The sequence below is a fragment of the Phaenicophaeus curvirostris genome, chromosome 7 (genome assembly GCF_032191515.1).
Source record: "Phaenicophaeus curvirostris isolate KB17595 chromosome 7, BPBGC_Pcur_1.0, whole genome shotgun sequence".
In the NCBI taxonomy this organism is placed as follows: Eukaryota; Metazoa; Chordata; class Aves; order Cuculiformes; family Cuculidae; genus Phaenicophaeus; species Phaenicophaeus curvirostris.
The window spans coordinates 14089322-14113025 of record NC_091398.1 but is presented as its reverse complement, the minus strand read 5'-3'; the positions used below and the strand labels follow the sequence as shown (position 1 = coordinate 14113025).

General features: G+C 38.9%; 1 protein-coding gene across 1 annotated transcript; it reads right to left on the bottom strand.

The window, feature by feature from the left end:
• Positions 1 to 1598: 1598 nt before the first annotated feature.
• DYTN (dystrotelin) lies at positions 1599 to 23262 on the bottom strand. The gene is made up of 14 exons (XM_069861774.1): positions 23145 to 23262; positions 21035 to 21109; positions 18394 to 18595; positions 16270 to 16355; positions 15271 to 15359; positions 14532 to 14603; positions 13570 to 13733; positions 12586 to 12697; positions 9872 to 10017; positions 8130 to 8298; positions 6366 to 6436; positions 4165 to 4324; positions 2493 to 2973; positions 1599 to 1928 (listed from the first exon to the last, which is right to left on the bottom strand). The coding sequence occupies exons 1-14, from the start codon at positions 23188 to 23190 to the stop codon at positions 1825 to 1827; spliced, it is 1977 nt and encodes a 658-aa protein (XP_069717875.1). The 5' UTR covers positions 23191 to 23262; the 3' UTR covers positions 1599 to 1824.
• Between the last annotated feature and the right edge of the window lie 442 nt (positions 23263 to 23704).

Genomic DNA, 23704 nt, shown 5'->3' with positions numbered 1-23704 from the left:
TGATTATACGTGAAACAAAGCTTCAGAGTATGTAACACACCTGACTTTCTCACAAAACTTCTAAAAATATTTCGCTTTCATCCAAACCAAACTTTTCTTATTATTCACCAAAAAAACCAACCAAAAAAAGAAACCACCTGTAAAATCTAGGAGTATTTTCTCTGTTGGAAAGCTGGTATAGATTCAGTGTTTCAACTAAAATCCTTAAAAGTATGCAAATTTTCTTGAACCATTTTGAGCCCAAATGCACATATTCATTCCCTATTTTTTTATGCACCTCTTGCAGGACAGTGATAGTAAGTTGCTGAATCTATAATTTTTCTCTCTGAAGTGGTACTGAATCATTTCCATTTCTTAGATCTTAAAAATACTTCTGTGCTTTACAAATTAAAAAAAAAATTCCTTTTGCTGTTATCAACAAGCAATACAAGCGCAATTCCAGGGAAGTAGCTTGACTGTGGCATATCAATAGCTAAAGAGAGAGAAACAGGCAATCATTTGCACTGCTGACAACTCACACTTGGTACATTTGCCATTAGTTCATATTTCACTTATTGAATAGTTAACAATCCAAAGAAGTACAACATTTAATAATATCATGCAAATCATTTACTTGCTGAATTTTAACCCATTATCTCAACCTTCAGAACTGCTGTCGCTAAAACAATATGCATTTGATGATACTACCGTTACAGATTATCCCAATGTCACAGAGTTGCACTGCTTTAAGAAACACTAGCAAACAAGAAATGAAAGGAAAGCTGTGAGCATCTGTTGTTTTCCTCTTAAGAACAATCTGAACTCTTTCTGAGGCCTTCACTCACCCATGGTTATAAGAAATGAAGCTAGACTGTAGAATGAATGGATCAAAGCAGTGTACAATATTTCTTTTGTGTGCTATCTTCCTCTCTTTTCAAATCCCAGCCTGTGTCCCCAGTGATGCCTAATTGATGCTTTGTAATCACCTTCAGCGAGTACAGCCTGCTACCTACAGCCAATCACCTACAGCCATCAAGTTTACATGCAGCTTATATGTTTACTTACATGCATATGTACGTCTATATGTGTCTGTACAGGCTTGATAAGTGTTTTTAATATTCTGGAAGTTTTAGATATGTTCCATCAAATACGAAGGACTAGTAACCAAGGAAGAAATTACTTCTATCACATTTTAGATGCTGCAGGTAAAATTACATTCTTATTAATAATTCTATACTAAACATTACATTCTTATTAACTATTCTATATTAATAGAAAAGTTAATCAATAATGGAAAGGCTCTTCTAAAGCAATCAAATTCCTTCAAATGTTTAAAGCATTTTTTCCTTTAAATATGAATTCAGTAGTTTAGAAAAACGTGCATATGTAAATATAAAGTAACGAGCAGTCTGACAGTTAAGAACAGACTCCTTCCCTCGGTCTAAGAAACAATGATGTGACAGAAAATACATCACTGAAACCAGTTGACTCAAGCCAACTCTCATAGAAAAAAATAAATGTTCCTGAAACACAAGCCATCACTGATTATATAGCAGCAAGAAGAGAGGAGAGGGCAGGACAGTTGTGAAGGCCAGTGTAACGTTAATAAAGATGTGCTCATTCTTGTCAGGTGGGCCAACATCTACTGCACAGGAGCTGGAAACCACCAGAAGAAAAGGAACATTGTTCTCTAACACTATTTATGGTTCCTGGTAAAGGCAGTAAATGGAGAAATCTGTTATGCTAGGTTGTTGTTATGTAACTTCAGAGACATTTTAAAAAAGTCTGACATGGCATCAACTACCTTCAACAGTTCTGAAGCTGTAAGGTGAATAGTAGTTTCCATCATCTGCAAGCTGGTGAAGTTACTTGGTTGATGAGGTCAGAAAAAGATCTGCAAACATGGTCAGCTGTAGAGAAGAACTGCTGCTGCAAAGCAGACTGTAGAGCTGAAAAGTAGAACAGATTTTAAGTCTTTCAGAGGATCTAGATACTGCCAGAGCCCTGAAAAATTCTTTATAAATCTCTAATTTAATATAACTCCGTAGAAACAGCAGCTTCTTCTGTTATTCTTATTACATCCTCATTATCAAAAGTGAGGCATCCTAAGTGTTGAACAGAACTCTGCTGTGCAAGACCGCTGATTACAAAGAGATTTTGCACTGCTGGAAGTCTGCAAGGGACTAGAGACATAGTTACACTGCCACTGGCAACAGAGAAGACCTCCAGTGCCCTCACCAGTATAAGTTTGCTCCTTAATTGACTCCTGAGACTGATTTCCTCTTATGTGCTTAGATTCATACTGTTTCAAATTAGTTCAGCTTTAGGGGCTACCTTCCACCTTCCACCACAGGAATACATTCTACCTTACAGTATAGAGCTGCAATACTTCTACAATGGCAAAGGCAAGACTCTGAGCTTCCTCTGAGGGCTAAATGATTATGAACAGTATTATTAGAGTAAACTGGATGAAGGTGAGAAGACAGTGTCAAGATAACAGGGAGAATTTGTACCTGGCTGGGCTTGGAAAGACAACGCATCCTTCAGTTTCATAACTAAGTGCTGCAGTTCCACTTCCTCACTGAGTCCCTTCTCATCAAGGGGCATCTGCACTGCAGTGGGAGCAAGAACAGTATTCTCTGTGATGCCCCCGGGGAAGTTTTCTGTCAATTCAGGCAGATACGTTTGATTCTCTTTTGCTTTTTTATCCTGTTCCATAAAAGGCCTGTCAGTCTGCAGGGACACTGACTCCAATGGGTCTCCTGCAAACATGAAGTCCGCTTCAATGGGAACCTTGCGTGTCTGTAGCAACTGCATTCTAGTTGCCGAGTTGGAGGGATTCAAAGATTTCCAGTTCTCACATGTTCTGGAAGCAGGCCTTATGTGGGCAGGATTTAATCCGCTCTGCATTTTCCTTTCTGGTGGCGCATGTGGATTTCTTGGCCTCATGTTCTGACACTGTGCAAAAGGATGTTCTGGTGACTGTGACACTGTCTACAACAGACAAAAGATAGAAACTATATTGTAAAAAGAATTGATATTTTGGGTAGTACTAAAATAAAATAAATAAATTTCTAGTGAACTAAACCAATCCTTATCATAAAGAAAATACTTTGCTGCAATAAAATAAAAAACTTTGTTTAAATTTGGACAAATCCATCTGGCCGTTCTTTTCACAATTCCAGTCTGAAGACATTACATGTTCTCATGCCATTGAAAAGTGGGAATAATAATGTTCCAAGAGTAAATATGCATATTTCTTCTAGAAGCATTAAACTACGGGAAAAATATATGTGATACTAAACAACTCAAACCTGTTAACATTTGAAATTCCAAAACTAGGTCAGTTGTCAGTGCCACAATTGTGCTTGAAACATTCTAGCAGAACTATGACGGCAAATACCACCCACTGCATGCGTGCTGAGTCTGATGTAACTGGGGTGCACTGAGCTGGCTGTGCATGCACTGGACGCTGGGTTTACAGCCAGTCCTGCACAGTGCGACAGGCCAGTGTCGCAGCGTACACACAGGTGTGACATACCAGGTCACACTGGACTCTGTGTACAAGGGATATAAAGTTGATCAATTGTGCACTGCAGATCCCTGAAGAACACTGTAAAAACAGCACTGCAGAAAATGCTACAAAAATGCAGTAGATGGCAAATATGTATGCATTCCTGTGAAATAAAGACCTCTTTAGAACCTCAGAGATTCTCAAAATGAACAATAGTCAATACAGTTGAAAAGAAACAAAATATTTTCTGTAAGAGGTCTGTATTGCATTTGAGTACAAGACAGCAATTAGGAATTACAAAAGAGTATTCTATTTATTCAATGCCAACACAGGATTCTTCCCTAAAGAAAAGACAACAATCAAGTATCTCACACTTCTTTTGGAGACCATTTTCTCAGTCTTATTGGAATAGCCTCTCATTATCTTCATTGCAGTAGTATCTAAACATCCCAGATGTGGGTATCTGCGTTAGATGCTAAATATATACAGAATGACAAGAAAATGCAAAGAGCCTATCTGTTTCTCTGAAGACAAAAACCAAAGATGACTGAGCAGACAATTGCAATGCACATGAACCAGCATCAAGAGTGCCGGTCTTCTGGGCAAGTATAGTTAGCGTTCAGTAATTTCCCATAGCTGTGAAGATTCTTGGTATATATTTATCACTGTACCTTTATTTCTTGTTGCATTTGCTGCAGCTTCATTTGCAGGTTTTCATGGTGTGTTCTTAGGCTTTGGAGCTTTGCCTCTATTTTGCAGTTCTTGTCTTCCTGGCAGTCATGAAGAAATTGCATTTTGTTCTTCCATTTGCTGAACTGCTTCTTCATGTACCTGCCAGGGATATAGAAGGGTGGGAATTTTGCTAGATCACATACACACAAATATATGCAGTCATGGAAAAGAGCAAACACCGAGGCACAAACTTTATCCTCTTCGTTAGTTAAGGAATATTTTGTCAGCTTTGGGGTTAGAGGCCAGTATTTCAGGAACTGGTCTGTATCCATGGAATTAGCAAGAACCAGAGCATTCGAGATGAGGAAAGACGTGAGCTGAGTGGAACTGTGGCCAGGGCCGAGTCTTGCATCTTGGGGTTTTACCTTTCCCACAAAGGTGACTGCAACTGTTGCAGCAGTTCCTCTGTCTAGAAGCAAAGTATTTATGGCAACTCGCTGACCAGCAAAAGGTTCCCATCATTTCCTCCTGGGCAACAAAGGAGTAAAAGCAGCCTCCAACCTTTGAACTTCTCACTCCTGGTATATTAGGCAGCTTGTTTGGTATCAATAGTTTCTGCACAGGCCACTTATCCTTGAAAAGATTTTATGATTTTTGCAGAGAGAGATGCCACCCTCCTCCACACACCAGAGATAAAGAATTACCTACTCAGAGCACAGCATGACAAAACAACCTCCCGTATCTGTGTTCTAGAGTTGGTATTTCTCTAAGAAGTCAGGGTAGAAATACAGATTTGTCTTCACTATGGCTGAGGTGGAGACAGACAGAAAAGGTGTAAACACTACAGTAATGAACCAACTACTTCATTTCACACAGCTGAAATAGTTATCTCCCTCGCCTAGTTAAATCCAGAAGTTTATCTGATTGACTTTCCTTTGGGTATACATTGGCTCCCAGACAAGACCTCCATCAGTTTCACTTGAGTTGTGCGAGTTTTGTTTGAATGGGACAGTGAGTCAGGTAATTTAAAATTAAAATTAATATCACAGAGCTCCCTTATAAGAGCATTTAATCAGCCCTTACTGTAAAATGCTGACACCCTTCAACTAACTCAGAGCCTGGTTCTGTGAACAGGCACATCAACGCTGGAAGTTGGTCCACAAATAAGAATGAAGGGCTTCCCATGAGTAATACGATTCATTCACCCAGTTATACGATAAGCTCTGGGTCAGAAGGTGGTGCATTACTTCAGGACCAGGCTTCCCAGATATCTCTCAACTATTGCTAAACTAAATGAAAGCTGAAGATCTTTGCCCTATCTCTTTATTTTCCCCTGTGAGAACAGAGAGTGAGATAAGGACACAGACAATGAAACTGCAATTGCTTTGCTCTAGTCTTGGAGTGTCCTTGTGTGAATTTGGAGTAGCAATTGTACATTGGCTTATTAGAATGAAACAATACAGGAACAGAGGGAACTGAATATACCGAAGGAAATAAAGAGAGTAGATTCGGGATCAAATTCTACACTTTGCTGTAATTCCATTGATCTCAGTGGTCACAAACATGATTGTATCTACAGCACATCAATATATAACTACAAAAAGGAAGAAAGGGAAAGCAAAAGTGAGAGAAAAAGGTAAGCATGGTTGCCCATACACCACCAACCCCCAAAAAACAATTCATCCAATAAATTTGTAGTTTAGGAATTAATTTTTTTATTGTGTCAAAGGTTTGGATACCAGAAGGGACTTCTGTGATAATCCAAGTCATAGAATTTTTACCAATAGGTACTCTGTGAAACCTGCAGTCTTTATTTGACTTTGAGCACTTTTTTTAAGAAAGAATTATGACATTTGTTTTGATAAAGCCCTATTAAAAGAAAAATTTGAAAAAGTATGCTATTCTGATAATTTTATGTGAATGGACATTTTTTCCCTTAAAATGACTTTTAGAAATGTAAACTGAAAATTGCAGAAATGCTGATGAAAGCAAACCAAACTGTTTTGCTTTGCCGGAAATTGTTTTTCCAGTGATTTCCATTTGCATTTTTGTTGCTGAATTTTTATCATTCATCCCCATTTGATATGATGTCTTTTTAAATCTCAGAATCTCTAAAGCATGGAAAAATCAGGTGTCTTCTAGGTCTTCACTGGAGCAGCATTGCTCAGCAGTCTTCAGTTGTACTACTGCATTTACTTACCTGCTCTCATTGTGAATGCTTTTGATGGATTCATGCATTTTTAACACATCTGCTTCAAAACAGGCTTTTGCCTATAGTAATAATAAAAAAAAAGTATCTGTTCGTAACTTTATCAGCAATAGCATTTCATATTCTACGCAGATTTTGCTGTAAGAGGGTATGGCATATTTGGTATTTGGTCTGTTTTACAGATTTACTAAATTTTTTATTTAACTGATTGCAATTAACCGATGGATTAAAGTAATTCTAATGGCTATTAGAATGCACTGGATAATTTGCTCTTTAGAACAAATTCTTTGTCCTATGACAAATTCTAAGTATATGAGAATTTGTGTCGTATTAAATTAGATCAAAAACCTCATTCCCTAGAATTTCTGCAAAATGGAAAATTCTGATTTACTAACAGTTTCTCCCAAATCACACAACTGCTCTGGGACAAGGAGGTGGAGGGAGACAGACTGGGTGTGGAAGAGAGAAGAGAAACTCCTGGTCTTTGGATGGATAGCAGTCCCTGGGCCATGCAGGGGACAGTAGCCCAGAAGTCAGGGAGACAGTTTCCAGGTAGCTTCTTTAGAGGCACGGTATGAGCCAGACTGAAATCAGGACTGCCAGGAAATTATAATCTGGGTCTCCGAGACCTCCAAGTTCATGGATTCCACTCAAAGCTATCATGGGACTCACAGTCTGCATCTTTTTAAGCAACATTGAAATAATCTGCACAATAAGATGTTGGAAATCAGTATAAAACTGCTCAAAATGAATTCTCAGCCCAGAGAGAAAATGAACAAGAGAGCAATGCATGTGACTACAGTGACCCCACTACAGGGATGCGAGTCCTGTCTCACCTTCTTCTAAAATGACAAATACCAGCCATCAAAATTATCTGCTTAAGCAATGTCTGTCCATAACTTCTCCTATGGATATGTGCTGGCTGGCACTATACCTTGAGCAGAGTCCTAACTGGCAGGTCTTCCAAAGGGCAGCACAGAAGTAGCAGCCAAAGGAGTGACCTGACATGCACAGGCTAGTTCACAGTTACTGCACCCTTGGCTTCTGGAAAGAACAAGATGAGTGGATGACACAGACTGGTTTGAACACAATCCAGTGCTCCCTGTATTCTGAGTATGTGCAGAGATACCAATCTCTCAAATAAATATAGAAAGAAAAAACCGCTATGTACTTTTTTTAATCTACACTGTCCTGCCCACTCCTCTAGCACTGTTTCTATGCAGGAAACCTGGAAATGGATTACTGGAGAGCTTTTATGCATGAGCTATTTTAGTTGGAGCGAACACTACTCTGGGTTTATCCCATTCTGTCCTCTCTCTATTGCCATGGTGACAAAAGTGGCCTGAGCCTATTAAGAATCAAGACGTCCTTTCTTGACATTTGCTTGCAGTAGGAGGACATGATGGCATTTTTTACTGTTAGAATAGGGAGGACTCCAGTCTTAGCTAGTCTTTAATGTGCTGCTCTAAGACAACTTGGGGGAGTCAGGGGGAAAGTAACAAAGCATGTATTCTTACAAATGCTTCTGAAGGTCATGGAAATCAAGGACTTAGTCACGAATCTTGGGAGGGTATCAAATTCAAGCTTCACTAACTTTTTAGATTCCACTTTTTTTTCCATAAATGAAAAATTAACAGAAAGGCAAAGCTGCTCATTGCATTTCTTTTTCATTGGTTACTAAAAGGCAATTAGGTAGTTAACTTGGCAGGCCTTCTTCATAGCTTAATCACTATTGTAGATTTGTGTTTTGCTCACCTGAGCTTTAGTCTTGCCTTGCTCTGGTGACTTGCTATTATTCTCTCTCTTCTGCATCACAGCTCTGTTTTCAGGTATGAACAGGGATGACTCCAGGACAGGTCTGTCCACTGGGAAAGACAAGTTTTCGGGGCCAGGTAGAGGTGAAGCACTGAGTTCTACAGGGGGACTGTATACCAACAGAGAAATATAACAGAGATTTATACGGTTTTGGTACTTGGAAAGATCAATAAAACCAATGCACTCTAAGTAGATAGACGGATGTGACTAAGCAAGAATTATGGTTTAGCTATGCCTGTTGGTAGATTTTGGCTGAAAGAATGAAATTCCTGAAAACAAATTCCACTCTTTTAACAGAATCTCATCAACAGGTTCTTCTTTCCAGCCATTATCAGTGCAATTTGCTGTTTCTCTTTTTTCCTTCCTTTAGCCAAGAGCTAAATATATTCAGAAATTCAACAACAAAAATACAGCAAAGGGCCAGATATCCTGGTGTTCAACCCATTCTATGCTAGGAAAAGCCCAGATATCTATCAGCCCCACAGTGACACCTTTAACAGCAACCCCAAATACTTCTTTCTCTTACTGCTACACACGCATTAGGTAAGCAAAATTCCACAAAATCACAGAGAAATATTGATTGTTCACAGAAGGATTAAATGACCTTCAAAATGAAGAAACATTTTTTGTTGCTGAATACAAGTGGGCAAGTATTAGCAATGGAAAATGTTTTGCATTTCACAACATCCTTAAAAAAACCCACGGAAATAATATTCTCCGTGAGTATCAGAGTAACCATCATCCATTGGCCTTACTGTATAGAAAAAAAATAGTTTCTGTTAACAATGTACTTACCTAACAGTGTAGTACAATCAAGTTCTATAAACAGATTTTTCTCCTCCTTCATGCAAGGATGAACTTAATTCTTTTAGAGATGAGTGACCATTTTTTCCCCTATTTCACTCTCACCGAAGCTTCATTTGGAGAACACATGTGAGATGCAAGAGAATTACTAGGTCTTTATACAACTAGGAAGGAATCTCACCTTTCCTATGCTTGTAGTGCTTGTATAATAATCTCCTTCAGTTTCTACACATAAATATCGACCAAAATCTCAGAGCAAGGAAGGAAGAACTATAGTGGAAATCACAACATCACCTCCAATGCTTATTATTTACCACTGTGATCAGTGGAAAAACAATAATGAATTTACACATTAACTAAAAGCACACAAACAGGAACCGATCTGAAAGAAATGGATTAGTGAGATCAGCTACTCATTATTGTGAATAATCCTACAGAATTGCAGTTCAGTGGAAATTGACTAGAATGCCAGTGAACACATGTGGATCACACATGGAAAGTATTTGCAGCTAATTTCCAATGAATTTGTCACAGAGGGTGTGTTGAAAAAGTTATGCAGTTGTGACAAGTACAAAATATTTGCAATGCTTGACCTTAGACTGAGCATAAAAAAATGGCATGGAGAGAAAGATGTGACATAAGGAAGGAGGGAAGGAGGACACAAGCATGTTGTATTTTATAAGACAACCAGTCATTGGGTTGTCAGCACAGTAATCAGGGTTAAGCTACAGAACAATGTGCAGCAAATTCCCATTTATGCTTTCCCCTTTTAATGGAAAAATCGTGACATAGTGTCTATCACAACAAAAGTCACCTACTCAAAGGACATGATCAAGCAATATTCAGAGATTATAAACTCATCAGAAACAGAAACTCACAAAATCTTTTTGTGAATAGGGGAGTGCCTCTCCTCCACTATCTCCAGAGCCCTCCTTCTCTGAGCCTCCTTTCTTCTGCAGCGCTCTGGAAATAGGTTGTTCCTGATGGTGCGGAGAAAGTGCTTTGCATTCGCTTTTGCTGACATCTGTGGGAATGAGGGATCAAAAAGAAGGGTATGAATTTTCAAACAGATGCTGCCCGGAAGTAGACACAATCCAAGGCAAAGGCAAGACAGGAGAAAGCAAAGGTCTACCTGTTCAGCAACTGAAGAGGCTCACATCTGCTGTCTGAATCCTAGAAATGGGGCCGAGGTGGATGATGATGAAGTAACATGGGCAAGAGTGGCTCCAGTTCTGTTAGGCAGGCAAAATACTCTGCCTGGGCCAAACTCAGGCAGTCTAGAAAATGCCTTATGCAGGATTTTGGCAGTTACGATGATTAAGCTCACAGTTACAGCAATAATTCTGCATGCCTAGTATCTTAAGTTCCCTCTTGATCAACGAGAAGAAGTACTTTTATAACACTTTTTATGAAGTACTAATAGATGCAGCCTTTTGTGCTTCATGTGCATCTCTCATGCAATACAGTAAAAACCACACTTCCATTTGTCACAGTAGCATTAGGGTAAGGTGCAACAATTAAGCTCAGTAGCTGTTTTATAGCAGGATACAAACCAATTCTGCCCCAGGACGTGAGTGCTGCAGATCATGGGGTAAGCCCTGAACAGGAAAATATATACAGGGTGCCTCTTAGTCATTTCTCAAAATGGTTAAAGCATTACCACAAGGTGTCAGCACCGTAAGGAATAATAGTGTTGATATTTCAAATCCCCACTCAGCAGCCCACTCCTTGATAAAGACAATGTGAAGTCAAGGACAGCATCTGCTAAGAGTGGAGAGGATGGGAAAAGTAGCTTACCTACTGATTCTTTTCTGTCCCACACAAAGGGTATAAAAATTGTATCCGTCATAGTAAGTAGCTTACCTTTTTAATTTAGGTACAGATTTTGGCCATGAATATTTACAGGTCTAGTGTTAGACTAGGGCTTCATAATGGAAACTTAAGTTCAGGGATCAAGTTGCAATATTATGGAAACAATGTGGGAAAGCTCAAAGTCAGACAGCATAGGAGAGAAAGGGGACTTCATTTTAAAACAAAACTGATTTCACTTACTCATATTCTCTCACTCACTTACAAGCACTAAAATATAGCTGTCCAACTCATCTTTCCAACATCCACATGCCAAGGTGTATGTGTACTCATGGTATGGACATGATGACATGGAGGACAAGAGATGCCAGTTCTCCTTAAGCCTCCTGGGTTCCTCTCAGAATGACCATGTGCTGTTTTTTGGATGTGCCTTTAGCTCCTGTAGAAGCTGGCAGTGATTGTGATCTTTTGTCTCCTCGTTTGAGCATCTTATGTTGTTTACTTTCACGTCATCATCTCCTGTGATGGGATTTTCAAATGGCAGTTTGTCCTTCATTTCAGGCTACCTCTTGTTTTCCTGATTTGGTTGTGCTGAAAAGGTGTGTATGGAAGTGCTGGGATCTTGCTGATCAGCTAATCTAGGTTGCATCATCTCCTACCTTGTTATATCCCTCCTGCCCTACGTTCTGGTGCTTCCACAACCACACGCTCCCATTCACTTTCCACTTACACTGATTTTAATTTCTGTAAGAAATCTCTGCACGAAATCAGCTGCCATTTCATTCTCCTACTTTTTCACTAATGGAGCATGAGGAAAAATATTTGGAGGAATGAACATCGATCTGATATTTTTAATGCAGATATTGAACATCCAGATACGGCTCCTCGCAGTGTTAGCAATGGGGTTTGGTTTTCAGAAAGAGAGCAATGAAGTGGCTATAGTTTAACGTTCCCCCACACAAAGGGTGACTGCAATAGCAATCTAACATTCTTTAGTTTTGGTGCAGACAATAGCTATGTAGATATCTTTCGTGTCAAGCGCAGGGTTTCAGGAAGGAGATAATGAAGTACAGCTTACTAGGGAAAATTTCGTGGGTACTTTTCAGTTCATTTACTGGAAGAGATGATGATACTATTATATAGGTCCACAAAAAAACCCTTTCTGGTGCTGTGTGCAAGATCTGGAATCTCCTGTGCAAAGGAGAAGATGATCTTCCAAACACAAATTCAGTGTCGAATTTCACCACTAGTGTGATAAAAGTATAAGTGGCCCCTGTAACGGAGCCCAAGTAGGTGAGCTTCCTTGGGCCCATGCTGCCTCTTTGCTCTGTGCCCCTAAATGACAAGAGGCAAATGAATACAAAAGTTTTACAGCAAAATGGAAAATCTCTGGAACAGAGGAAATTTGGTGCAGGTACAGCTCTAGGCTGAATTAATTTCTGAATAAGTTTTCATTGGAATTGGGAGGAAGGAGCACTGCGACACACCCTTTCTACTGGTTTAAAGGTGATGTGCAAATGGCAAACTTGCCATAAAACTCCTTGGAAAGAGGACTTGCACTATGACATTTCATGGCTCTATTCAGTTATTTCAGAACAGAACAGTCCTTCTAAAGTTAGAAGCCCCCTTTTTTCTATTCCCTGACTCATTGTTCCCAGATTAATAACACTAATATGTCATGGCCATTATGGCTAATACACAATTTCATCATTCAAGAGTCTACTGCCTACTTGCCTACAAGAAGAACCTGAACAGTGAATGAATCAGTACAATAGGTCTCTACCTGCACACAGTGTTCCACAACAGGATGTGACCTCTTATGTGGTTTGCTGAGTCGGCCAGTGAAAAAGCAGACTTGGCAAAGGTCAAAATTGAGGCACTTCAGACAGCGATACCTGTGAGGGAAAAGAGAAGGATTAAGCTACTTCCCCACAAGTAAGAACTTGGTGTAAGTGAGCTTGATTACTGAGAAATCCACATCTCTGGGTTCTGATATGCAGAGAAGCACCTCTTTTAGAAGCATCTTTGTTAGAATAATGACTGTCCTCAGCATTCTCTGAATGCAAGAGTTATTTTGTTCAAATGACAGTGGACTGTTCTCCAGAACCTACACATAATTTTGATATTATATATTTGCTACATCGATATTCAGTCCAAGGAAGAAAGAGTTGTTCTGGTGCCATTTTTGAGAGTGCAGTTACATCTTCACATGCTTCTTACACACCTGCTTATGGATATTTGCTGCTGTCATGAAACTGTAATATCACGTGATGTAGGATTTGCCACTTTGCAGAAAACTAAAATGCAAAACTCTAAACCTGCAAACTTACTTTTAGTGAGAAAAGAGTAACACTAAAACACTTTTCTGAGCATCCTGGTCGGTATTTAATGGATTGTGTTCTTATACCATTAGGCCATTTTACACCATTACTTACATGAATAAGATGCTAAGATGGTTAACTTAATGAGCCCATTAATACACCTGCTTATGGGACAAGGAGCTAAGAAATGAGATACACAGGTTTATCACTGAACTGCCAATTTACTTCCAGTCTCCTAGTCATGTCTGTGCTAGTGAACTGAAGTGAAACAGGATGCAGGCTTGAGCACTAGCCTGTGATGGTTCTCTCTTTCCGTATCTTACTTGTTAAATTATATTATGCCTGAAGTTTGTTGCTTAATAGAGCAGTTAGAGCCTGTAGGGTAGGCAAATAATGGTAAGAACTATTTATGTGGACGCTATAGACTGCAGTAATTACTGACCCACCTGAGGCCTGTAATAGGGGAAATTTTGCAGACTCTACATCTAGCTCGGTGAGAAACCATTCCTGTGGCTGATAATCTGTAACACGTAGGGAGCCACAGGAGAACAGCAGGCTCTGATCGCAGCCAAGACAGGAATTTTTCTTCTACAATTGCTGACTTCAGAACCTGGAAAAAATAAATATCTCAAGTTCAGCCATTCACTTCAAAAGAATTGGTGTCTCATCTACAATTCCTAATAAAAGCATTGATATTGGACTCTGCTAGCACAGATTTTCCATTCATGTAACATGTTACTGGGTTGCAAAGGATTTGGAATAAATGCAAGAGTCTTCAGTAGTATCTTACTGAGCATCTTGTCTAAAAGTATAAATTCTCCTGTACTGTGAGACGGACAAACAGCCCTGCCCCTTAGAAGTAGACACTGGTGGATGATATATCATAGATCATAGAATGGTTTGGGTTGGAAGGGACCATTAAAGGCCATGTAGTCTTCCCCCCGTGCAGTGAGCAGGGACACCAAACAGATCAAGTTTCTCAGAGCCCCATCCAATCTGACCCCGACTGTTTCCAGGGATGGGAAATCCACCGACTCTCTGAGCAACCTGTTCAGCATTTTACCACCCTTATTGTAAAAAATGTCTTCCTTACCTCTAGTATAAATCTACTTTCTTTTAGTTCAAAGCCATCACCCCTTGTCCTATCACAACAGGTTCTGCTAAAAAGCTTGTCCCCGTCTTTCTTAGAAGCCCCCTTTAAGTATTGAAAGACCACAATAAGGTCTCCCCAGAGCCTTCTCTACTCCAGGCTGAACACTCCCAACTTTCTCAGCTGTTCTTTGTAGTAGAGGTGTTTCAGCCCCCTGATCATTTTTGTGGCCCTCCTCTGGAGAAGGTGATACACTTGCAATTTTAATCAACCAGCAACATTCAAAATAATTTCTCAGAACACCAGAATTTCACTCACCCCATGGAAACAGCTGTGAGTCGCGGTTTCCACACAAGACAGAGTGCAGCTTTCTCCCACAAAGGCTGGGATCTGCAGCAAGAAGAAAGGCTCAGACACATCTCAATTAAAAAAAACCCCAGATGCTCCCATCCTGCTCTGCTGTGATGGTGACAGCACACAGATAGTGAAGAACGTACAGAAATCCCAATTTACATGCTGCTTTGAAGAAAAGCTGTTCGAATTCGAACCATCAGTATGCAATTTCATAGTTCAGTATGTGTCAGGATGATTTGCTTCCAGCTCACTTAATGAAAGGGATCAATATATTATGTTGCTATATTAGAATACTGAAGGACGCCAGGTTTGAATCCCAGGGGTCATTTTCAGATTCCATTTTCAACACCAGTTATGCTGGAAATACTCATATGCTGAGGCATGTTTTTGCTGTTCTAGTGACTACAGATACATGAAATTTGGAGTTGCTTTAGCAACAGCTGTATGCAACTGTTCCCTGGACCTGTAAGCTCAGGTAAAATGAATGCACAGAGGCACTTACAGGAGTGGCTACCCTGGCTGAGAAAAGACACAGAACTTGATTCTTTTACCCACTTTTCAGGGTATCTCCCTGTATCCACAGAGTACCCTACTGACTTCAGTCCCATAATATAAACATAAAATGTATCAACCATGTATTTTTTCTTCTAGATTAGGAAACTCCTACAAGATCTGTTGTGTAACAGCACTTCGGCGACATTACCTGATTTAAGTCTGTTAGTAGGCTTCTCAAGGCACGACGTGTAATCAAAGCCACCTTCCCATCAGAGACAGCATAAAACTGGAAGAAAGCTGAAAACAACCAGAGGAAAGAAATTTGAATACTGGCAAAGCCTGAAGTGTCTTCTACCTACTTATTCACAAAGTATCTACATGATGATCACAGCCTACCAAATAAATCCCTCAGGAAAGTAAGTTCCTCTTTATTTGCTATCTTACAGGCATTCAGTGATTGCTGTAATAATACTTTCTTCCTGAAAGCAGAGGAAAGAGAAGGACAGCAAGGAAATTATGGCAATTCCTTACTCCTGGCAGTTAAGATAGTTAAGGATAAAGAAAACAATGAGTTCATTTTCATGGTGGTAAGAAAAGTATTTAAATACGATTATACAAGATATGCCCTATTTAAATTGTGAATTGTTAATTCCAAACTGTGTTTTGGAAGGAAATACGTAATATATAACAGGAGAATATGAAGTCAATATGCCACTTCTGGTCCATTTGTTCTCCATTTTAAGCATTTAATTCAGGCAGAAATCTTTGTGCTGCACATTGTGCTGGGCTACTTTTATCTGTTATGCAAAATTCTTTTAGCATTTATTTTCTAATATTGAAAGAGATCTAAAAGCTTCCAGGATCAAATCTGTAAAATTGTTTCTAATCCAATGAAACTTAAAATTAGGAGTTTTCTGTTCTTTTCAGCTAGGCAAACAGAACTTGGCCTTCATTTCTAAGTTCTACTTATCTTAATCTATACTATGACTTGTTCTGAGACTCCTGTGCAACAATGGCTGTGGACAATGATGGAGAAGTACTCTTCTGCATCAGCTTTGCTCTACAACTAAGCAGTCAACTTAATTTACTTTTTGCATAGCAGAACTGTATTCTCTTCTAAAGTAAAAAAAACCCCAAAAAAACAACAACGGAGATTTTTCTCAATGTTCAGTGTTTTAGACAGTGGATAAAATCATACATTTCCCACCTTTGTATTTAGCCAGTAGAGTGTCTCCTGAAAGGGCAATTAGGGCAGCTGCAGCAGATCTAGTCTTGATATAGCCTGTTCCAGACCTAGGAAAACAAAATAAGTTACACTAGATTCACCAAGAGTGTAAAACCTGAATCAGCTGAAGAAAAAAAAAATTGCCATGTTGGAAGACAACCTCAAAACTCATAACTTTTTATATCTATAAAACAGATATTGCACTTTAGTGATATTTTATGTCTAGGAATCTTTGTCACTGAATATAACTACAGACTCAACAATAAAGACAGAGTGCAATCATAAACCAAAAAGACAGCATCTCCTTCAAAGACCTCATTTTTCTAAGTAAAATATGTTTTTACATTTACAATACATGCCCTGAAAAAAATCTACCATTGATTTGTGTAAAGACTTCACAAATATGGAAGGGAAAGCAGGTTTACAATCTGTTTTTTTGTATTATATCATCAGGCAACTTCACTGGGGCTCCAGATCTGTACTGAGCTCCTCTTAGGCTGATTCTCTTTAATTTCACTGCAACTCATTTTAACCAAAAGGATATATGTAGGAATAGAACCTTAGTTTTGACCATTAGATGATAAAGAATGCAGTTTAACTTACAACTCAAGTTTATGAATTAGGCACCTAAAGAAAAAACATTTCTTGATGTGAAGACAAAGCAGACATGAACTGGAAACCACAAATCCGGAAATCCTGGAGTTCTATATTTAAGATATCTATTTTGTAAAGCAGTATTGCACTTCAAACTATCATTACATAAAATTGCTTTCAAGAATCCTTAGATAAATTGCATTTTTACAGAGCATACTGCATAAAGCTGCAATACAATCTTTAAAGGGTGAGCTGCATGGAAAATTGTTTGTTACAAGTGTCCAGATTTTTAATTTATAAATTTAGTTTTTCAAGAACTTTCATAGAAAAAAGTCCAAGATTGAAGCTAAAGTATACAATCACAACCCCTTATGATGGTTTATTTAAGCTTATTAATTAAGCTATCACATAAACATGGAACAGCTCTTATATGCTCCTGCCATGAAATACTTCCTAGTGCTGACAGTGGAGAACAGCACTCTACAGAGAAAACACAACTAGAAGAAAATTATGGAAACCTTTTTCTATCCTATATACATGGCAAGAATCCTATGAAATTTGTTTTTAAAAAAGAAATTACAGCAAAAAGAAAACAACACTAAAACAAAATAGAAAAACAGACCAAGACACTCCTGTTAAGAAGATTCTTCTAAATAATCTCCCTACAGGACACGCCAATTACAAAATACGTTTCTAGCTTTATTTTGTAATGCAGCAGTTTATTCTTAGCATTAATTGATTTAAGTACAAAAAACTTCATAACTTGGGACCTTAAGTGGTAGTGATCATATTACTAATTCACAGTGATTCAAGAAAAAGTCCTGCAGAACACTTACATCTCACTCAGTTTCAGTAAAACCTTTGCTGTGAGGTAGAAGGGAATACATTTTATCTGTGGTGAATAAATTCTACAATGAATTTAGCCTTTGTCTTTTAAATCTGGTACAATCACAAACCAATCCTGCCTTTAGTGAATTAATTCATTATTCACAAACAATACATGAGAAAAGTACACTCTGCAAGCTGCTTTCTTATTATTCCCAGAAACCATTTGCTGTTCATAGGAGCTAGAGGATCAGGTTACTTGTGAGATGGTAGGTTTTTTCACAGTCGGTTGATGAACATTTTAAGCTGGAGAAAAATGAATAAGGAGAAGTGACTGGCAAATTCTTGACCTATCCATGGATACTGTGATTCAAAGACAAATACAGATTCTTTTTCAGGAGTGTATCAAAATGTCTTGGCAGTCAAAATAAGAGTTACTCTAGGTAAAGCTGTTCACAGAAAAAGATAGCATGGACTGGCAGACATCTGGACTTCCAGATAATTTTGGAAACACCTGTCCATTGTTTCTCTGATGAAGCTGTGTGCCTCATATTCCTGTAGCTGAATCACTGTCTTTGTGTATACCAAGCAAAATGTCTCAAAATTAGGAGTTTCATACAGAAATCATGAGTGGTAGAAATAGACTTGGTCTAGCAGTACTGGATTTAGAATTGTGCTTCCTCTCACCTGTCATACATGGCAGCTAGCAGGCTCAATGTGAATTCAGCAGCTCTTGGATCTACCTGGCCTGGTTTTTCTGATCTGACTCTCTGGAACAGTTCAATTAGCATTCTGGAGATCTGCTGCACTTTGAGAGAAATCTGCTTTCCCCTCTGGATCTGTTCACTTGATAGGACATGCCGAATCAGAGAAACATCAATCAAATCTACTGTGGGAAAATTAAGGGAGAAATGAATGAAGATCCCTGCCTTTTCATGAACGGAAGCCAAACATTTGCTTATTAGAAGTGCCTACCTAAGCCAAGTCTGTAAAATGAAGTCTCAGACATTACACAACATATAAAGGAAATAATCTGGGAAAGATCTTGCTGGTTCTATGGACATAGCAAACACTTGTGCAACTACAAATATAGAACATCTTAACTAAAACTACTTGGATGTGATTTTAGATTAGTGTAAGAGTCAGTCAAAGGATTGATTTCTGTCTCAACATTTTCTCATTTTTAGCCTCAGAACTTGACTGTATAAATCACAAATGCAGAACTCAGAAAAATGGCCAGAGCTGGTACGGAATGAATGCTTTGGACCTAACTACCTGTACCTGCCTCCTTATCTCAAAAATGTTTTGTACGTGTCTTCAAGCCTCTTTGCTCCCCACCATTGTGAAAGATCCATGAAGCAAGGAGGAAAAGACAGGAAGATTAATGACGGGACTTACCACAGACCCATAGCCAACAGAGCATGCACACAAGGTGATGATGACTACTGGCCTTCATCGGGAGACCCCAGGTCGGCCACCGCCGCCAGAAGGAGCACATGCGCAAGGGGAGGAGACCTGCAGACACTCCTCTCTTGGCATGTGTGGCCTGTTAGGTGGAGACTGGCACATCTCCACAGGCAAAGGCGGGTCACAGGTGTATTGACTAGCATAAAAGACAGCTCCGGAGCAGCTGAATTAAGAGGGGATAACAGAAGACCAAGACAGAAGAAGACCCCTCCACTGTGGGATCACCTCCATGAAAGACCGAAACAACGGAATGCCTTCTGGACCAGGACTCTCAGAGACACCGGACATCTGTGGACCCATGGTGGTAGCTATGAACCCCTTTTCCTTCCCTCTTCTCCCCTTCTCTTTCCTTGTTCCCTGTCTCTTTCTATCCTAAGTCGCTTTATGGGCATAATTAATAAAGTGCCAGTTTAGATCGAAATTTGACTCCCTTGACTCGCTTTGAATTATTTGCACTCTGAAATCATAAATGAAAGGAGCCATCACTCATCCACTTATGAGTGGACCATGACAGTTGGAAGGAAGAGCAGGAAACCCAAATTATAGGCATAATTTTCATTCTATGTATAGATAGTGTAAAACTATGCACCGTTCAGTTCTTCAAAATAAAGCTCACCTGGGACTGTGGAAACAATTTCTGCTTTCATGTAGGCTTTCTGCTCATGCACAAATACAAAGAGAAGGGGAATGTGTGCTGTGGCCAAGAAAGGGACACACAGGCTGTTATACATGTTCTACGGAGTAACTAAAATCCAGTGGGAAGAGAGAGCTGTGCCTTCTTAAAAGTCACATTCAGTACCTCAAAGGCATGATCTATTAGAATTAGCATCAGAAGAGAAAGATTGTAACAGTCTGAAAGCCTGTACATTGCTAAAGAAGCAGAGAACCTTCCCAGAGCAGAAGGGAAAATAGCAATTGCGAGACACTGGTGAATCTCAGTCTGGAAACCCACGTGAAATTCTGGTCACCAGTGTCCAAGGAGGAGTAGAGAACTGGGATAGATGCTATGAGTGCCTAGAGGAGACATGGAGGACTAGGCAACAGAGCTAATGAAAACCAGTACCTGTGTGAGCTGGTACTTCTATGCTGTAACACATGGCACCAGGCAGATTTTCCATATCAGGGCAGTGATCAGACTACATACCCTCATAGAAGAGCAAGCCCAAGTGGAAAAATATAGCCAAGGCCAATAAACTAATCATCTTTTCTGTGGTGCTCAGAAAACTTCACTTGTTATGTTGTGTGTGCTCAGCAACAGACTGTCTCACTTGAAAAAATCAAGAATTTACATCCAGTAATTACAAAGAGAGCTAGGTGACCAGAGCTTTGTTCTGTAATTCTTTGCTTGCACTCACTTCAAAGACAGGGAGAATGAGTGTTAACCACAAGGGTTCTGGCCCACTGTATTTTATTTTGTTCCTATAAATACTTATAGTATTAATAATAATGCCTACCAATACCTTTTTTATGGTCCCTGATTATTCCAAATAAATAATATCCTAAGAAATACTAGAGAATTTGACATTTAATATCATTAATATCATTATATGACATTTAATATCTATATAGATAAGGATTCATAATTGCCAGTGATGCCTACATAGCACTGTTGCAGATTGTAATAATAATTTGACTCTCTGATGCCTTTAGAATTTTACTAATGCGTTTCCACTGACATTCAAAAGGGGGAAAGAAATCAATCTATATATGAACTACTGTGTAGCTCTTACTATTCATGATGGATTTTGAGATTCTCAGGTGGAAAATAAGAGACCAAAGTAGCATAATAACTCATGATGACAGCAACACAAAGTTTTTACATTCTCCCTGCCAAAGCACAGGATTCTCTTAATCTACTAACACTGGCACAGACTTTGTATTGAGCGTAGTTTTAGGGCTGTTCTGTAGACGGAGCTCTGAACATCATTGAAAGCCTCTGTGAAAGAAAATAAACACAAATTACAATAGAGTTGTTCATGTTTGTTTTTTTTTAAAAAGGAAAGAAAACCAAACAAATTTGGACTTGAACAAAACCCACATACTTTGAAGGAAATTTTTGAAAAACTGAAAAAATATTTTCTTTTTTTTCCAAAACTTTATGAGGAAAATAGCTGTATTATGACCAATGATACAACAAATTGTATAAACAGTATTTAATATAGAGAACTCATCTGCTCCTTTGGGAATCAAGCCTATTCATAGACCAGGAAAAAAGGATATGCACTGTGCATACTTTTAGCCAAGGTCATAATAAATAATATTTCTTCAAGTAAAACAGTTTCCTGATCAGAGATGTTCTTCTAGAGGAATAGTTTGTCAGTCTGCACAGTAGGGTTATTGTTTTGGATGCACATTGTTTCAAGCATTAAACAAAATTTCTGTCAAGATAACATCTGGGACTCTCTCAGAAGAAGACAAGCAATTTACCAGAGCAACTGGCTTTTGACATCTCTGTTTATTAATCCCACACAAGCTGCTTGACTAGATCCCGTACCGTTACATGGTTTCAGCTGATTCCTTTCACATCACTAAAATTCATTTTCCTGAGTGAGAAGTAAGGGCTTCCGAACATGACCTACATCCAGTGCTTTACACACATACCTGAACTTCAAGACAAAAAAAGCTTGTTTGCGATAGCTTTAGAATCTAGAAAGGGATTTATTAGTTTTTCTCCTGTCCTCAGAGACTCTTTCTCCCTGTATTTCAGAGAGGAAGAGTTACTCACAGTTGATTAAGGTCAAAGATAAGCAACAAATATGCATAATTGAGTAGAAATAACTCACAAAACTCTCTACCTGTTTAATCTGGAAATACGCCAATCTGTGTGCAATGGTTTCCAACAAATGTACCAGACTAATGGTAATAGTCAGCAAATTACATGCTCTGCTGGTTGCCAGATGCTGCCTAAGATATAGAAATAAGCCAGTATCTGCTACACCATCTGTTTAGTCCTGCTCTTGTCATATTATGTTTTGAGATATTATTTGGAGATGTACTGTAGCACGTCATACAATGTAAAAAATTAGTTTTGACTTCTAGGCATCAGCAGTACTCTTTCTTCAGTAAATGGATCCAAAGCTCTTTTGAAAGTAACAGAAAGATTACTACAGCTTTCAGTAGGCTATGGGTAAACTTCCAAATGCTTGTTTCCAAATAGAAATGCTAGAAACATGCACACAATCCAACTCAAATACCTTCCCTGTGCAAGATGACTTTCTAAGTGGAGGGAATGTGTTTTAGTAGCCAGCTGCCATTCAGCCCATCCTTACAGACAAAATGTGGCCACAAAGCAGGGCACTCAGCGTCTACCAAGCAATACACAAGTAAAACAGCAGACAAAGAAAAAAAGTCCAAATAAAATAAAAAAATAATTTAAGATTATTATTTATGAGAGGCTACTTAGGGGCGCCAAATTGTGTCATTTCTCATAGGAATGGAGCTTCTCCTTTGGGCAGAAAATCAGCATGTAGTCATTCTGCAGTGGGTTAAATTTCACCTCCAGGCTCATAAACACCCTTTGTTAAGAAGCTGACAAAGCAATTCCTACACATACAGGAAAGAATGAATTGTTTCCTGACATCTCCAGCTGGTTACTTGCTTGGTTGAATTTTGCACTACTTGTTATGCAGCAGATGAAGCATCTGCTATTTTGCACTCAAAAAGAAGTGTATGACCATCCTTCATGCCTGCTCTAGAATATGTGAAAAAAACCTTATCCTATGTTATAAATTAGGGAACATGCACCTCTTCACCTGGTCATTCCATAAGCCAAGGTGGTAATGGCAGGGAAGGTGCCAGAACAGATAAAAAAAATTAAAGATAGGGTAGCACAAGTGTGTAATTTGTCACTTAGGTGTAGCAGCAGAGAGATTCAGAAAATGGTACGACTTCACTGCAGTTTGTTAGTTTCTGTCCAAATACACAGAAATGTCTCCTGAGAAAAGCTAGAGAAAAACTAGAAAAATCCTTACCCTGCCAGTCTGGATCCATTTGAACTGAACAGATGGCATTTGGCATCCTATAATGAAACAAACCAAAGTGTAAACCCACAATTTCTAGACAAAGGCTTATCGAACCATTCAAATTAAGCCTTTTAACTGGAACAAACTACTGGGTGCATTTCAGAGGTGAAACTAAACAGAATTGCATAAAACAACATAACAGCTTTGGTGCCAAGTACAGAGAAACTCCAGAAAACAGCAAGCTCTCTGCTCAAGATAAAGCAGGAGTAACTCCAGTAAATGCAAAATTGTAACAGGGTGTAAACAGCCCCTATTGCCATTTTAAGTACGGGATCCTTCGCTGCTGAAGAGTCCAGTGTTTACAGACAGGATTACTACACATTCCATAGTGCCTAACCTCGGGTCAGAGAGAGCAGATGTTTACACTAAACTCTTCCCAAGATTCATTGATTGCAATTGCTCACAAGTGTATTTTCTAAAATCTTCGAACTGAACTAAAGTTTTCAGCTGAGCTGACATTATTTCTTTTTGAACTCAGAAGGAAGAAAAAAAGGAAGCATAATCATGAA

Bases quoted from the DNA above. Each gene is read 5' to 3' on its own strand.
- DYTN (XM_069861774.1), bottom strand. From the start codon at position 23,190: ATGCCAAATGCCATCTGTTCAGTTCAAATGGATCCAGACTGGCAGG. The intron at 14,604-15,270 runs GTAATGTCGCCG...TTCTTGCTGCAG, and splicing joins TACTAACAGACTTAAATCAG to ATCCCAGCCTTTGTGGGAGA. The intron at 2,974-4,164 runs GTACAGTGATAA...TGTCTGTTGTAG, and splicing joins AAATGCAACAAGAAATAAAG to ACAGTGTCACAGTCACCAGA.